Source organism: Trichogramma pretiosum, unplaced genomic scaffold (assembly GCF_000599845.2).
Source record: "Trichogramma pretiosum strain Unisexual culture from Peru unplaced genomic scaffold, Tpre_2.0 scaffold26, whole genome shotgun sequence".
In the NCBI taxonomy this organism is placed as follows: Eukaryota; Metazoa; Arthropoda; class Insecta; order Hymenoptera; family Trichogrammatidae; genus Trichogramma; species Trichogramma pretiosum.
Genome location: NW_019641640.1, coordinates 1061097 through 1078136, shown reverse-complemented (window position 1 = coordinate 1078136; position 17040 = coordinate 1061097). Strand labels below are relative to the sequence as shown.

The following is a 17040-nucleotide window of genomic DNA, read 5'->3' as shown; positions in this document are numbered from 1 at the left end:
CCATGCACTTGTGTGTCATACTATGTCGTGCAGTGACTGCGTTACACATGTATCAAACATAGGAAGTCTCTGTCGCACGCGCGCATACATATACTTATGTACACGACGATGTATATAAAAATATATCCCACGCAGTTGCGCACGCGAGAGGGACCCTATATAACGTTAATACACGGTATTAAAACGGTCCCCCTTCTCTCTCTCTCTCTCTTTCTTTCTTTCTCTCTCTGATATAATTGCGTTTTCCATTGAACGGAGTTTGTGTATAGCGACCGGCGGCGGCTACGTCGGCCTAGCTTCGAAACAAACGCGTATATAATACGGCTATACGAACTCACACAGACATAGGCGCGCGTACACAGACACATACACACACATATTGGAGAGGCCAGCGCACGGCCCAGAATCGTTCCTCTCACTATATACACACTCCGTGCTGCTGTGTACAAGCCGTGTGGCTGCTCCGCATTATATAGTGATATGTTTCCCGTTGTGTGCTGGCGAGCGTCAGTCAGTGCCTGTCTCTCGATCGCGTCGAACACGTAGCGTCGTTCGAGTAAGAGCCTTCATTTACATACATACACAGCGGCTAATTTTCTCTTGTTGATCAGGCCGTGCCAAACGATTCTCGTGTGCAGTGTTTAGTGCTTAATTTTTTTATCAAAATCTACGAGTGCCTTTCGTAAACAGTGTCTTTGAGTTTTTGTCCGTTATCTCCATCCCATCATGGGCAAATTGGGTTTCAACTTTGACGAGAAGAGGGCCGCAGCCGAGACCGCTCGAGTTCCTGCAGGAGATCAGCCAACGGCGGCATCTCCACAGAAGACCATCCAGAACGTCGAGAGCGGAGTCGTCATCACGAGCAAGGAGCAGAACGAGCAGAACGAGTATCTCGAAGTGAGCGATCTGCTGCTCGCCATCGAGCAGAGAAATCGTGTCATCAGGAATGTGAGTATAGGATATATTGCTAAACCTATAATATGTACGAGTTGCAGAGGCGCGCGTGAAAGCATTTTAATATTTTATATTTTAACATAAATCGCGCGTGTGCGTTGGTTAAAACGAGAGAGAGTCTGAGCTGTCGCAGCTCTCTCGACCTCGTGGCGTTTTCAACTTACTCTCGACGATCGGCTTTCTCTCCCTTTTACAGAGTTCTGTCTATTCTTCGGCAAAACTTTAACGCCATGTACCAAACTATAATATACAATGTCTGTACGCGCTGAGTAACATCGCCGCCTAGTCGACTCCGAACTTTTCCTCGCGCAAACATATACACATTCTATATTTATATACATCCGCGTGTAATCCTCGACTGCGACTCGGCGCGGCGTGTGCTAAGTAACGCTTGCGCGCGAGATCGTCTTTTGACACTTGTTGATGCACGTATATACACGGCACGAGTTCTAACGAAGAACCGTACGATAGCGATCGTGCTTCAGCCCTATACATATACCTTACATATGTGTATGAGGAAAATATGCCGCGCGCGTGTACCCGATTTCAACGGCACGACACAACTCGCACGATCGTCGTGTTCCTTTTTTTTTATCACGTACAACGCAATTACGGGCCTTGCGATATATGTAATTGGGACTTTCTTTCGGATGTAAACGATCCATCGATCCGATTCTATAGGCTCGTTGAAAAGTATGTAACGTAAAAACCAGTATGTAGAGACATGAAAAAACATGTGCGGGTTCGAGACTATTATACCGCTACTCCACAACGATCGAGATGATTATCTCGCATTACAATTACAGTACATGATGATACAAAGGCGCGTCCGTCCGATTGAACGCGTCCAATCAATCATCCAAAAACATTCGTTAGAAAATAGACCCCATCTCCTGTCATCCATGTATTGTACTATAATGTAAGATGTCGATATTACACAATTAGGCAAACGATTGTGGTGGCGTGCGTCTTTGCTATACAATGACATCACACACAAACTCATCAACAATCGTCGTAGCTCACATGCACACGTGTTTCCGTGTTTACTTGACTAATTTTTCGTGCATGTGTTTTCACAGCTGCGCATCTTGCTGCTCTGCTCGGTCGCCTTCATCGCCTGCCTGCTCGGCTTCGTCATGTACACCCAGCCAGGATGGTATCGCAGCGAAAAAACAGGTATGCACACGCGACATCGTCGTTATTCATTATTATTGTTATTAATTTCAAAACTCGGCCTGAAATTATGTGCCGTTTACGCATTTTTTTCTTCTCACTGACGAAATGCTCCTTTTTCTTCATTGTTCATTATTTTTTTCTTATGGTTGTGTCTCATTACAGTGGCCACGCACATGGAGAAGTTGGATGAATACTCTCGCCGGTTCGAAGCTCTGCAAGGACAATACGACGGTAAGCTGCGACGATGTGTCGAAATCATTGTATATATTTCCATAAAAACGAAAAATCGCAATGTCTCAACGCGTTGGTCGCAAAGACACAAAAAATAAATAAAACCAAGTCATCGGGTTGAGTCCAGCAAACGCACAGTGTATCCGGATTGTCAAGAGCACACTCGATCCGGCTCGTTATTTTTTGTGTATATATATAACTCTTAACTCTTTCGGAATTTAACGACGCGACGCGAAGTCACGTACATATTACACGCGCGCACACATACATCGAGATATGTATATGAACGCGCGCTGGCACATAATAAAGCACGCATCGATGCAAGAATGCGCGGCTCGGAAACGAGTTTCGGAAAACGACGGAGATGCACAATGAGAGATGACGCAAATGACAGAGAGAGAGGATAATCGTCGCGCGCCGTCGTCGTCTAACGATCGAACATTTTGCCGATATGGCTCGCGTAAATGCATTGTCCGGAGAGAACTGAACGATAAGTGCTCGAAGATATATAGTCTGCAGGATGCTGCGCGTGTAAACGTCGATCCTCGGATGTGAAACGCCGCCTAAATGCGAATTCCTGCTGCTGCTGCTGCTGCTGCGCTCCGAAGTGGAAGACTAATTGCGCGGATTTTCGGCGCCGAGTTGTATACAGCGATGAAACAGCGAAAAAAACAAAAAAAAACATATTCGCGCCCGGCCAATCGGAAAAAGAAAGCTTTTTGTCGCTAATAAAATACACATCGATAGATGCCGAGCGTTTTATCACCCGCAGGCGCCTAAAGAAATTAGTAGGTCGCTCGCTTACTATATATCTATATCGCGTTTCACATGTTTCCGTAAGCTAAGCGAGTACGCGCGACACTGGCTTATACTCTGCGCGACTGTATAGGTATATGTGTACGACTTTATGTCATTGTGTGTGTATGTAAAGCCATCCTTCCTGGATATACGTATATACAGTCTCTTTCTCTATAGGATTTTGTATGTGTAAACACTATTTATCATTTTACGCGCTTCGCGCTCGCGGATAGAATTGCCGAGGATGACGCCGCTGTGCTTTTCACTTTTTCCAAGCCGCTCGCGCGCACGCACAAGATCGATATTATAAATATAAATTTTATACGTGTAACGCGCACGTTTTGTATATCGTACGCGCGATCGATATTATAAATGTTGAAAATAACATGTATAATAATGGCCTGCTGCTGCTGCTGCTGGCCTATGCGGAGAAATTGCGCGCGCGCGCGATTTCACTTGTTCGACAACAGCGATGATCCATGAAAAAAGACCGACCGTTACGTTTACTGTCTAACTTTGACGTACACTTCGACTTGTTTTTTTTTTTTTTTTAATACATCGACTTACTTTCCATCCTCTCGCTCGCATACATATTATTCGGACTTGGCAACAATGAAACGATTTTTTCGTGTATCACTATTATCGTCGCAGACGCGTCTCTCTTTTAATTCGATTTTAATTGGTGTCAAGACTGCGCGCATCGATTCGGAGCACATTGCCTGCAATTAACGCGTATTTTCTTCTCGCCTTTATCGGATTTTTCATTGTATACACGGAATACGAGCGATGCGCAGATCGTGCCGCAGCCCCAAAGTACTTAATCTTCGTTTATTCAAGCTGCATGCGCGCGCGATGCTTATCAGCTGCAAGAGATTATGCCTTCAAACACAACGACACGGCCGCGTTCCGTTTCCACCTGATAAACTCGTACGCCTCTTTAATTTTGAGTGCGTCTAAGACAATTCATTATTCATGAATTTAAGTGTTTTTGTTATCGGTACAATGTACCGTAAAGTTTGAATCGTTTTTTGGAATCGAGAACTCATTGACGAGAATCCAGATGATCGGGTTAAGCTTGAAGATAATAACACTTTATTTGTCAATATGTACTTATGAATTTTGTCATTTTCAGAGATAAGATCGGCCACCGTGGACGATGCCAGAAAATGCTCCCAAGAATTGATGACCGTAACAATATCCCGAGACCAAGTCAAGAACCAGCTCGAGGCGGCCAATCAGCAGATGCAGGAGCACAACACGAGATACGACTCGCTCCTGAAGAGCTTCGAGGACCTCAAGAACACCGAAGACGAGCTCAAGTTCTTCCTGAAAAAGTCCGAGGACGAGCGCGTCGAACTGATCAAGCAGTCCGACGACTTGAAGGAGCAGCTGAAACAGATGAAAACCACGACGACGACCAAACGCCCGAGGACGACCACGACCCCGGCGCCGAGCCGCTCGTTTTTCGACACGCCGCAGCTCAGAAAGATCAATGACATCGTCAAAGAGATCGAGAGCGTCGGTCGCGTGGTCGGGCGCGTTCTCAGCGACGCCTTTTAAAATGGGAATAAAGGGCCGTCGAACCGCCTATTGTTAAATTGTTGTGCGAGTGCGAGGTGAACTGGTTGTAAATAGCTTTTTTTATACGCGTTAAAGCGCAATTCGAGAGATTTTTCGTATTGTTTTTCTTCTTTAATAATGAAAGCAGTATTTTGTGTTTCTTTTAAATTAAAAAATTTTATGAATTTTTTTTTTATTAAAAGATTATAAGTACTGAAGTGGAAACGATTTCTACCCTAACTAAATATCATAATATTATAATAGAATTTTTTGAGATTTCCTTCGAGCGATGGTTTCTTGATTTTAAAATTTTATTTTTTGTCGTACGTATTGAGCGATGAATGCATTTTTAGACATTTGGATGAGATTCAACGTTGTGCAGAGCAGATACACAAGTATTCGTAATTTTTAATGAATCAACGATAACTCTGTTAATCGATGAATTGGGAAGCTAAGCTTTTTTTTTACCCTGGTAATAAATAAATGGATCATATTCATAAGTTTTACTCATGTCAAATTACGAATGCGATTTCTAACAAAGGCATTTCGCGTAAAACAAATTTATGCGTGTGACTCATCGGCCAAACGACAAACTCTTCTTTCTCCCTCTCTCTTTAGACACGCATTAACCTCTTTAATCGCAACGATATTTGTAAATTATGCTGTGAGAATATGCGATTTTTTCGCAGTCGCACGAGATGTATTAGTAATGATAAAAAGAAAATTTTTTATAACGGAGTTTATAATGAAACTTCAATGGTTTTAAACTAAGAAAAAAATTTGTTATCAAAATTTGATTGAAAACATTGAAAGTGTATTTTTTCGAAATATTACTGTTATTGTTGTTCAATTTATACGAATTTATAATATAAAAAAAATTGACATTACATCACGCGCGAAAGAATCTAATAATTTAAATGAACTCATCTATTTTCTATACATAAGTCTATGGCTAAATGAAAGAGATGAAACTTGTAATAATGTAAATTGTTAAAGTGTATTTTTGCATACCGTATTACTTGATCAATAAAAGAAAGTAATTTATTCTATACACGTTAACTTAGTTATCATTTAAATACTCATGTTCTCTAATTTAGTTTTTTTTTCCAGTTGTCGACTCGAAGTAAAGTTAAAAACTGTAATTTATAAACTGTCAATTTTTCGAGTTAAATTTTTTTCATCTCTCAAAATGAAAAACTGTTCCAACTGAGGAAAGCTCGGCAAATAATGGTGTGTATGGTGAAAAATTCGTCGGAAATTAAATCCGAGCGAATCTTTGTAATTAACTTTAACTTATCTTGCTAAGTAGTACCAGTTCCTAGTTGGAAGATTTTAAAATTCAAATGGCATATCTCTGTTACGAGTTGTGCTTTAGTTTTTTTTGTCTCTCTCTCTCAGCTCTCTCGCTCTCTTTTTGTTAAATTTTCCATGTTGCACGCCGCTGGATTTAAATGAAAAATGTAAATTTTCAAGTAGCAACAATTCTGAAATAAGCTACGCCATTATCATATAAATGTTTAGATCCCAGGTTTAACCCTTTGGCGCATAAACTCTAAGCTGTCTAACGAAAATTCATTATCTATAACGAAGCTCTCCCCCCGGCGTAGATAGGCGTTAAACCTTAACTCAAACAATCCGAAGGGCCCTCCCGCCCTCGAATATGTTGCGGTGCGGCTGCTGCTGCTGCGCCTGTGTGTGAGTGCATTCGAGTGGCAAAGTTTCGAAAATGTTGGCTCCCGCCGCAGCGCACTTCAAAAGCTTGTCGTCTACCGAATGACGCGCAAGGATCTCATCACGTGCACTGCAAGAAGATAGCTCTAATGTGCGTCGCGTCGAACTTTAAAACGGAGAATGTGTGCGCGTCTGCGTGCGCGTGATGTGTTTTTGAACGCGACGAGAGAAAGAGAAAGAGCGAGCGAGAGCCAGGACTCATTTAGTTAAGTGGATAACAAATGCCAAAGTTTTGCTGCTACGCGATCGTCTTCGCAGTCAGCGGGTGGAGTTTTGTCAATTTTCCGACGAAAGGTAAAAGTCGAAGCGAAGCAAGAGCGACTAAATGTGCGACGTGCCGCGGGTAAAAAAAATTGCACGCTCTAAAATGCAAAGTTATACTCCTTTCGCGGCGTGTACGTACTATACCTTCTTTTGCTCATCGCCTATAATGTATGTGCGGGCGCTAGCTGCTGCCGACAATGCCGACTTCGTATTGTAGTCTTTGGGATTGTATTATGTAATGCGCACCCCCTCGGATCTTTTGTACGCGTACATTTCTCGTTCGCTTTTCTTTTTTTTTTTTTAAACTCTTCTGAAAGGGTAAAATATACATCCAAGAAGATGCATGACCGTTTTTTTTTAGATTTTGTTGCTCTCTCAGTTAAAGAGTTTTTCAAACTGCGCGACACACAGTGTACAGCGTTGTTATTGTGTGTAACAGAAGTTGCATTTTTGAATTTTAATAGTTCTTCGCCTCTGTGCCCCATATTTCGGATGTAAAATCGAGTCAACTTGAAAATGTTATTTGTAAGCTCGTAATTTTGGGAACTCATTTCATAGATTAAAACTTTTGTCACGTGCGCTACGAGTTAACTCTCGGAGGATACAATGTTGTTGAAAAGTTTTTAAACTGATTCGTGACAAAATCTTGAAGTACAATATACCCAGCATTGTTTATGGAAATAATTATTAATTGAAGCATTGCGAGTTACTGTTTGTGATTGGTTTATTTTTGCTAAAGTCTATCTTGTAAAATCATGACTAGTACATAGTTTATTCGTTTTTTCTAACTTTTAAATTTGACTATGTAAAAAACAATTACATATATGATATAAAATTTGACTTATAGAAAGGAAAAGATTACAAAAAAATTATACATCATGTTATAGTAACCTTGATACACATTTGGGGCCATCAAGTATTCAATTATTATTTTCATGGATCAGTACTCACATAAAACGTGCCGTAATTCTTTTCATGAAAATACAAATTGAATTATCATGAAGCTCGAGCGTGCGTGATCATGGTTATTGTAAATGATGCATTTTTCACGAAATTTTTCTTCCTCTGTAACAATCAGTTTCTAAATATACACTTCGTTCCGCGGAACATTCAAATATATTACGCATGTTTCGAGTAATTTCCAAAAATTCATATTTTTGGTCTCGTTGAAGTACTCTATCAAGAGCTTGACGTACTTCCACCTGAGGTCGTCATCGCTCGTATCCATCCACGCCGACTCGAAATGCGCGATCACGCATCTTACCGGCATCACCTTCAAAGCGGCCTCGACGAAGGCCATCCTGACCGGCTTGGGACTGTCGGCTAAACGCGGAAGACTGTGCTTCAGTTGGTCCATCGGCCAGCGGTACAACAAGGACACGAACGCGTTCGGCATGTTCGATCGCTTCTCACAGAGCGAAAAGAATTCGATGGCGAAGGACAGCGTGACGGGGCTCTCGACGCGTGGCATCGACTCGGCGATGGCCATGAAAATCTGGGGATGGACCTTCGACAGCTGACCGATCGGTTTTTCGTTCTCCAACAGATGCCGCGTGACGATCTCTTGAAAAGTCGGCCCGTCCACCAGGTAGGACAGCACCTCGACGCTGCCCGGCACGAGGAGCTCGTCGCTGCACTTTTCGACGTATTTGATCGGCAGATCGGCGTACCACTTGATGCTCTTGAGGAACTGAGCCACCCTCGATTTCTTCCAAGCGATTTCACTATCAGATCTGATGCTCAGGACGTTACGACAAACCTCGAAGTACTTTGTCCAATTTATCCAGATCGAGGGCCGTTTGTGCTTGAGCAACAATCCGAGTCTGCAGACTGGGATGCATTCGAGAGATCTTTCAGTCGACTTCAACTCGTAGTCCGTGAACGTTTTGAGCGGGAGCAACTTTCTCAATTCCTTCGAGTTGATATCGCGTTCTATGTCGTCGTCGATCATCGATCGCATTACGTGATCGTAAAGCTTGACGAAAGGGCCCAGGTCGAGACTCTTGCGCCCGTACTTGCTGTGATGCTTGTTGGCGCTCTTCGCGGCATTTCTGTAGGCACGCATCAACTTGATTCTCTTGCTGTCGGGTAATGCCGACCAGCTTATTATGTCCCCGAGCACGTACTTGGAGAAACAGTTGAATAATTTTTCAAGGTAGTCTCGCTCTTTTCTTTTATCGTTCTTTAGTGGCCAGCACCAGTTGTCGATACCAAATAGGTACAAATGGACAAACAAACATTCGTAAAATTCGTCGTCGCGTTCTTTGACGACCAAAAAGATCTTTATGAGTTCGACCAATAGATTTGCCAAAGGTTTTTTTTCAGGATCTTCACAAAAGTCGCGATGGTTTTCCACGCGAAATTTGTGCACAATTTTCATCAGCACTGTCCAGCTGTTCTCCTCCAGAGTCGTCAGGTCGATATGAGTGAACAGCGTCTGGAGCCAATCAGTAGCTTGCTTAATGTCTCCATAATCCATTACACTCTCGTAGTAACTCAACATTTCGAACGTGTCCAGCTGGCTGTTGTGCAAGCAGCAAGCGATGAACAAATCGGGAACGACGTTTTCATCAAATTTATTAGGAAGATATTCTTTGATACAAATCATCGTAGCTCGAAGCGGTGTGAACCCTACCGGAGTGCTAAAATTGTCCTTAAGATTTGGATTCGCTCGTAAAAAAGTGTCCCTAAAAAACCCAATATCATTCTGTGGCAAGTAAGGGAATATGTAACTCAAATACGAGGGATCTGCGAAAATCGATTGGCCATATTTTTTTTCGTAAACACCTGCTAATAATCGAAGTTTATTCTGTCCGCCAAGCTTCAAAAACGTGAAAATTTCTTCATTGACCAATCGTTTATTGAGTAGCAAACGATCCATCGAAGCCATTATCAGGGCTACCCTGTGTTCCAGCTTCAACTTGGACCAAATGCCCGAAAAAGGAAATACTTGCCGAAAGTATCTGTACTTTTCAAGTACATATATTTTTTTATTTTTTTTCTTCTTGAATATAATCATAGCTTGTTTGCTCTTCGGTCTGTCACACAGATCAGCATGATAGCAAATTATATCTATCTCTTTGGGTAAAAAAAAGGACAGATAATCCAGCGGATAATAGGCAATGAATTTTTTGGTGAACCATAGACTCCACAAGTAGAGCCTGTCGTACCATCGCTCGAATTGCCACTTGCCAATGGTGTACCTGTAATCCACCACTAGGATCGGACGCTGCCTGCACAGCTTTTTCATCAAGTCTCGCGTCAGCGGCGTCTTGTAATTTTTCAAGGCTTCCAGGGTGAAGCTGTGCGAGCAGGCCAGCAGCAACGGCAAGGCCCTCCTCTCGTCGAAGGCTCTGGACACTTTCTCGTAGAAGGACTGTGCTTTGGCTCTGTCAAAGCGCAATGTTTTCGCCAGCTTGAACATGACAGCGCGAAACGTCCTGGCCGACGCGCGAGTCAGTATGTGTGGGATGTAAAAGTCAGGCTCCGTCAGGTAATAGTCCGCCTTGAAAAACCAGTCGGCGCTCAGAGCCAATTTGACGATGCATTTGGCCGGCCAGAGCAGACCCTCGATTATCAGCTCGTCTATCCGTAGTTGCTTGCCGATGCGCACGCGTAATCGAGCTCTCGACAGCTCGGTCGATAGGTGATAGGCTTGACGGTTATTCAGATTCATGCGAATTAAATTCTGCGGGCGTTCAGAATCGACGCTTATAATCGACTCGTAGGGCGCGAATCTTTTGTAAAATTTGCCTTTCTCTTTCGGGTACCAGCCCTGGAGAGATTGGATCCAATGGAGCTCGTTTTGGGGTTCACGTTGCTGGTATTTTTTCCAATGAATTTTACCGTCCGAATGGGCGTTTAACTGTGACATAAAAAAGGAATAGATTTGCTTACGTTACTTGACTGCAAGATAGTTTGCTCGAACGATACGCATGGTCGAGCCTAAATTATCTCTTACCATTAAAAATAACTCCCATTCTGATACGTGATTTAGGCCTGCTGCCTCCGAATACCTTCTTATTTCATTCAAATTATGCTCCATTTTGTAATCGCGCCTTTTTTTTAAGCTTAGGGTCACTTGATAAACTAATTCTTGGCAAATTCCAACGTCCGACTGAGGATAGCTCAAGCTATACTGAGTTCAGGCCAGTTTTGAATTACCAAAACGTGTATACAATATTCAATCGAGGTAAACATTGGGGTTTGTTTATGTTTTTGAAACTATAATTTAATATCGCGCGATCTTATTTTCGATCCTATATTATATAAATTAATCGAAATCATAAATTTGAAAGTATATTTCATATTCAAGAGCTGGTGCCAAAGATTACAGTTTTTTAATTCTAATCAGTTAAAAAACTATTTTCATTTTTTTTGTAGCTCGGAATGAGTACCTTTGTTAATCGTCAGAAGCAGAAACTCTTGAGCTATGAACTCCGGGTCAGCTGGTCAAACTACAGTTGATCCTTACTCGCATTGTAGACCTTAGTGGATTACTTCCATACATCATTGTTTCACTAAAAGTTTTGACAAAATACCTGCTAATTCCACGGCTACTGCGGACGATAAGCTAGCTTAAGTGCACGTGAATTATTTCGAATGAATCATTGTCAACTTATTCTTCTATGCCGTTGTTTTGTGTTAAGCTTTATTTATAAATAGATTTTTTAACAGGGAATGAGTTTTTTTAATTTTATTTTAACGAAACATTTTTTAACGCTTCACCGACCCATGAAAATCATTTCAAGGCTGCTTGCTTGCCATTCACATCAGGCTTGCTGGATTGTTAATTTTTAATCGACTTCAAATTAACCACCGGCAGGTGAAAATAGGATAATATTTTCCCTCTTACATAAGTAATAAAGCAGAAAATCTCTATCCAGCGTGAATATTTATGAGTGAAAATTAGATATTCCGTACAATATATATTCAGGCAATCGTACATAGGCATGCTTGCGGGCTGGTATGCTAACAAGCTCCATTCAATGCCGCGGTGAATTATAACGATGCTCATGACTATATTGGTAAATTAGATGTTTTTGCCCATCGCGATTGAAGTGCTCATTATATGAAACATGCTTGAATTCAATGGCGAGCTCAGTGATCAGCAACGATAAAAAGGAACATTGCATTTATTACGCTCACTTCGGGCTGCTTTCATGAAAATCGCATTTTGAAAATGTATAATTTTATTCGTCAACGTACAAACGTACACTGAATCATTTTTTGAGCACGAATAAGTTAACTCGTTCAAAAATAAGATAGAGTGTTTTTATTTATTTTCTTCAACTGGAGGAAATTCAGTCTAGTTTACGGAAACACTAATGAGAGGTCTTAGAAAAAAACTCATTGTGAAAGTCGATTTACCATAATATAGCTTGCTCCCGGAGGCGGCAAAAATTAACGTTAAAAATAATATTTACGTTTCACCACACCTTATGCTTTCAAGTTCACTCAAAAAGGTCGTAAATGAAGCAGGAGCTTTCAGCTGATCGATCGAGCTTTAGCAAGAGCTCGAACTTGACAGACGTGCATCGACCGTCAAAGCGGCACCTCGCGATGACGACCGAATCTAAAAGTTATATCATTTCAGTCATGATATTTGCTGATAAATTTTTTTTCGAGATAATGATTTTGTCACTGATACGTTTAGGAACTTGAATGTGAACCGTAGCAAGTGCCACCTTGAGTCAGTTACTGTCGAGCTCACGTTAGCGTCGCATCGTTTAGTACTTCGTTTTATATATAGCAGCCACGTGCGGGACAGTTGAAAGAAAGAACAAAAACAAAATAACATCACGATGGAAAGTGCGATCAGAATCGGCTCAGATGACTATCTGCCGTCTTACAACGAAGCCACTGGAAGGGCAGACCCTCTCGACAAACCTGCATTTGCGTCAGAAAAATCTAGGGTAAATTGTGCATTCTACAATTTGTGCATACGTAAACAGTGTTTCAAAAAAAAAAAAGAAAAAAAATCAATAATCCTCGACTATACGTGTAAATTTTTTTTTGCGCTCAGGTGTGCCTCGTCATATTACTCACAGTGATCGTAATTCTAGTCTTGCCTACGGCCTGCATCGCTCTCGCTTACAGCTTTCAATACTGCAGGCCCTGTGAAACCGAATTCAGTCACACACGGAAAATGGACATACTACGAAATCGTAAGTTTTACACTTTGAGCGTTTTCCCACCTATATACATAAGGTCATTAGTCTATATCGTGCGAAGATATCGGGGAAAAAAATTTTTAACTTGCGCGTCACGTAGTAAGCATACATCGATACATATCTTCTTATCTATGTACATCGCTTAAACTATACTTCCAGCGGGTTTGTATGTATACATAAAGTGTGTCACTAAAATTTTTATAATCCAATGCAACGAATGTTCGATAAAGCGAATTAAATTGTAGTTTTGACACTTCATTGCTTATTCATAATTTTAATAATTGGCTTAAAAGTGAAAGGTAAAAAAATTATAATTCATGTTTTACAGAAATACTGGGGCTCAAAGAAGACCTTGAAAAATTGCAGATAATAAATAAACACCTTCATTCGCTGATAAAATTAACGGTGACTCCAGTTCCTAATATCGATCTCCAGGTGAAGTCATTAAATTGAAAAAAAGTACACATTTTTGACTGAGAATTTAATCTAAATTATTGACCCACATAATGTACCAAATGCTATTTTCAGGAAGATTAAAACGGAATAGTTTTCAAAAAAGCACTGGTTAATTAAAGCATCTTATAACATTTAAGATAATTATTCAAATAAAAGCTAACGACACGTTCATCAAGAGAGAGAGAGAGAGAGAGAGAGCGGCTGGCGGTAATGGCCTTTAATGAGCAGCAGCATCAAAGTATTAATCAAACGACGTTCAAACGTAGGCGCTAATATATCCTGGCGTATATAATCGGGATGACTAATAAAGCGTGCGGTTAGCCGAGATAAGAGTGTTGGAGGCACAATACGTTATTGGGTACATTATCTCATCTCCTCGCCAAGCTTTGCGAATAATCTCCTCTAAGACAATCTAGAACTAAGACACGAGTGATTATTTCATGACTTTTATAATCTTGAAAATTCAAGTTTATTAGCGTATAAGTTTCTAAAAATATATTTTCGCAATATTTGGTATAAAATAAACTTTTTTCTTGGTATTTTAAAGCACACCGTTTTGTACGTTTCTGCTTTATGTTATTTGTAAGTAAATGGCAGGTTCCTTCACTGCTTTTTACGGCTGCTGGAATCAAACCTGTGGGACCAATTCGATACAGGAAAACATTCGACCTCTCGAGACGATCGAGGAGCTATCCTATACAGTTCCGGACATTTACGTGCACATACGCATAGGTGAGATGTATTTTCGTTTTATTTTCGGCGAATCTCAAGTTGATCGCTGCACATGCATTGCAAACTATAAACTTCAGATTGCTTTTGTCCATAAGTTCACACGTGAGCTGTGTTTAAGACAAAAATATGAACGCTCGTAATTTAAAACACAGCTTAATACCGCGATTAAAGCCGGTAAATGCTTTTTATAGATGAGAAAGAAGCTCAACACTTATGCCGCGAAGGTTAAGTTTATTTTAGAACTAATGCGCGTTTTTTTGCCAGAAAAATAATGTTCAACTAAGAAGGCGATATTGCAGGGAAACTTTCTTTGAGGAAACTGATTGCAAACTTTTCTTATATGTCGAAATCATAAAAACTACCTTTCGAAGCTGTTGCACTATTTCAAGTAATCCAAAAAGCTTACAAAGTACCTCCGGCCAACAAAAAAAATTAAAAAGCAGATTTGATGGTATAACAGAAAAGACATAAAAAACGAGTGTATCCCCTTACATTGAACAAAATAGTTTTTCCAGATTATACGCTGAAAATAATCCGTAAAAACAAAGTGGAACAAAAGGAGGATGCTATTTGAGAAAATGGTAATTGTAGGGATTCGTGCACAGTTTACCTCAGGAAAGTGCGTATTATTGCCGAGGCATATGAATGAAATCTCAGAAGAAAATCTTCGCTTTCTTACAATAAGCTGCTGCTGCAGCATCCGAGGCTGCAGAAAATTCATTTGTTTCAGACGAATACACTTGAAAATTCTTTATCTGCCTTCAACATCCCTCAATGGCTCTTTGCATTAGTTAAGCGCGTGCGGAGAGCAGCAGCGACGCTACGCAATACTTCGGAGAATGAGATTTTGTTGTTTTTGCCCTGTCCAGGATATAGCCTAGGATTTATATAATCACCCTGCGAGTAACAAGAATAAACTTTTCGAAAAAGTTTTTTTTTAATACGTTTTCCGGAATTATATAAAACTAGATCCATGCGTTATAATAACTTTAATTTAATATGACCCAGTTGCCACATCAAAATCTTAACAGTTTCGAAAGTTTTTTTTTCCTCGCGTGAAATGCATGCCGTATGCACAAATTAACTTCGGCAACAACAGCAGTAGCCGCATGAGCAGCAACAGCAGAAAAAGAGAGAATATCGCTCGAGCGAATCGCCGAACGATTTCAATTAATAATCACTCGGTAATTAAAAATTTTATAAAATCCTCGATTGAAATAATACCGAATTCAAATCCAATTCACTGACTTTCAAAGCAAAACACATCCTTTAGCGCCAACCAATATTTATATATTTTGTTCAAACCAGTTGAAATAATAATCGCATTCATAAATAATGACAGCGAGTTTTAGCTAGGTAAAAAGTCGATTTCGTATAGGATGAAATGTTCGACAGGAGCTTTTAAATCCGGACGATTCAATGAATAATATTTTTACTCTTGGCGTTATTTTTTTAAAAACAAATTTCAGTCAATTGAAATTAATCTGACTCGAAAACTTGGCGCGGGTAAAGTTTACCATTTTTAGGCGACTGTTAATCGGCTTATTCCGTTTATCTTATCATCTAAAATCTTCCATTGCGAATAAAAAGGTAATATTCGAGTTTGTATTTTTAAACATTGAGTAAATTAAGTGAATTGACGCAATCGAGTTTAACAATTTTTTTCTGCAGTACCAAGCATACAGACCATTTCTTTGGGTGGCTATATAAATCATTATACCGATACACCTAAGCACGACTGCAAAAATCGAGCGTGCATTATAAATTGCAGAAAACTTTTATCTACGATTCGCAACAATCCTGCGGCGCTGTATTATATACACATGAGCTTTTATATGAGAAAAATTGCCGGTAAAAATTTATCGGTTTAATAATAATTCTTACGTTTCTCGCGAGTGCGCTTAACACGCATACGCAGATGATACGAACTAAAGCAGGCAAGCTGACTAATAATTCATCTAAGCTACCAGTAGTTTTTTCCTTTATATTTTCTTTTTTACTTCGTATTTACGCCCAACAAACAACCGAAATATTGATCACGCCCGCCCGCATACTTGGTCGCAACGGCAGCGGCGGGGACGCGCACATTAAAGCTCAAAATCGCAGCCGTATTGTTGAGGACCAACAAAGCTCCGGTGCCAAGCTCGTATTTAATTTCACGTATATTATACAGTATATATACGTTAGGTTAAGTAATAAGTACTTTAGGTCTTAAAATGAAAACTTTCGGTTTATAAATTCTTTTTTACTCCACTTGTACGCGGTTTTTCACATTTTCATTATAACTGGAATAATGTATAATAAAAAAATGAAAATAGATGTTATTATCTGCTGTATGATGACGGAAATGGTATTAAATTAAGTTGAAATATAATATGACGACTTTGTTCTTTATGCCGAATCGACGTCTCGTAATATTCGTCTGGAAACTGAGTTACTCGCACGTATCGTTGGAAAAAAGGCATTTGATTTCAAGTGTTTATGTGCGGCTCATTTCTGGGAACGCATGGGCAATAAAAATTAGACTCTGCCTGACAAAGTGACACAGTGAGATGCTGACACAGGGTCTGGTGATCTGTGAACAGAAAAAGGACCCAGATGAATCAAAGTGAGGCAATTTTCGATAACGACTTTACGAGCCTTGCAGAACAACGACGATCGGGCAGTTCTCGTGAGTCCCTCGACAGCTAAGCATCGAAGCTCAAAGCATCTCTGCTAGTACCTTTGCATTTCAACTTGGTTTAGTTTGAATAACGCTACCGTTGCAGCTCAATATTTTAAAAATAAACTTCATAGTCCATTCATATCATAGTGCTTGTTGCAAGAATAGTGAATTAGTTCCGTACCTGTCATTCGTGCATAATTCGATATCGTTCATCACTCCCTTGCCATAATCGAACGTTCATCTGTTGTAACCCAAGAGAGCTGCAGTGAGGGCCTACCAACTCAATAAGTACCGCATAAT

General features: G+C 40.4%; 3 protein-coding genes across 5 annotated transcripts; 2 read left to right on the top strand and 1 right to left on the bottom strand.

The window, feature by feature from the left end:
* The first annotated feature begins 467 nt into the window (after nucleotides 1-467).
* Nucleotides 468-5772, top strand: LOC106652525. Its single transcript, XM_014371529.2, has 4 exons — nucleotides 468-948; nucleotides 2034-2130; nucleotides 2293-2361; nucleotides 4292-5772. The coding sequence occupies exons 1-4, from the start codon at nucleotides 727-729 to the stop codon at nucleotides 4717-4719; spliced, it is 816 nt and encodes a 271-aa protein (XP_014227015.1). The 5' UTR covers nucleotides 468-726; the 3' UTR covers nucleotides 4720-5772.
* Nucleotides 5773-7420: 1648 nt separating this feature from the next.
* Nucleotides 7421-10854, bottom strand: LOC106652501. Its single transcript, XM_014371496.2, has 2 exons — nucleotides 10676-10854; nucleotides 7421-10579 (listed from the first exon to the last, which is right to left on the bottom strand). The coding sequence occupies exons 1-2, from the start codon at nucleotides 10757-10759 to the stop codon at nucleotides 7796-7798; spliced, it is 2868 nt and encodes a 955-aa protein (XP_014226982.1). The 5' UTR covers nucleotides 10760-10854; the 3' UTR covers nucleotides 7421-7795.
* Nucleotides 10855-12263: 1409 nt separating this feature from the next.
* On the top strand, nucleotides 12264-13802 carry LOC106652561. Of its 3 annotated transcripts, none has more exons than XM_023459637.1 (4): nucleotides 12264-12629; nucleotides 12740-12881; nucleotides 13216-13322; nucleotides 13416-13802. In XM_023459637.1, exons 1-4 carry the CDS (start codon nucleotides 12519-12521, stop codon nucleotides 13422-13424), a joined length of 369 nt encoding a protein of 122 aa, XP_023315405.1. In that variant the 5' UTR covers nucleotides 12264-12518; the 3' UTR covers nucleotides 13425-13802. The 3 variants fall into 3 exon arrangements, with proteins under 3 accessions (XP_023315405.1, XP_023315404.1, XP_014227058.1); XM_023459636.1 differs by having other exon boundaries at nucleotides 13216-13346; nucleotides 13420-13802; XM_014371572.2 differs by having other exon boundaries at nucleotides 13216-13346.
* The last annotated feature ends 3238 nt before the right edge of the window (nucleotides 13803-17040 follow it).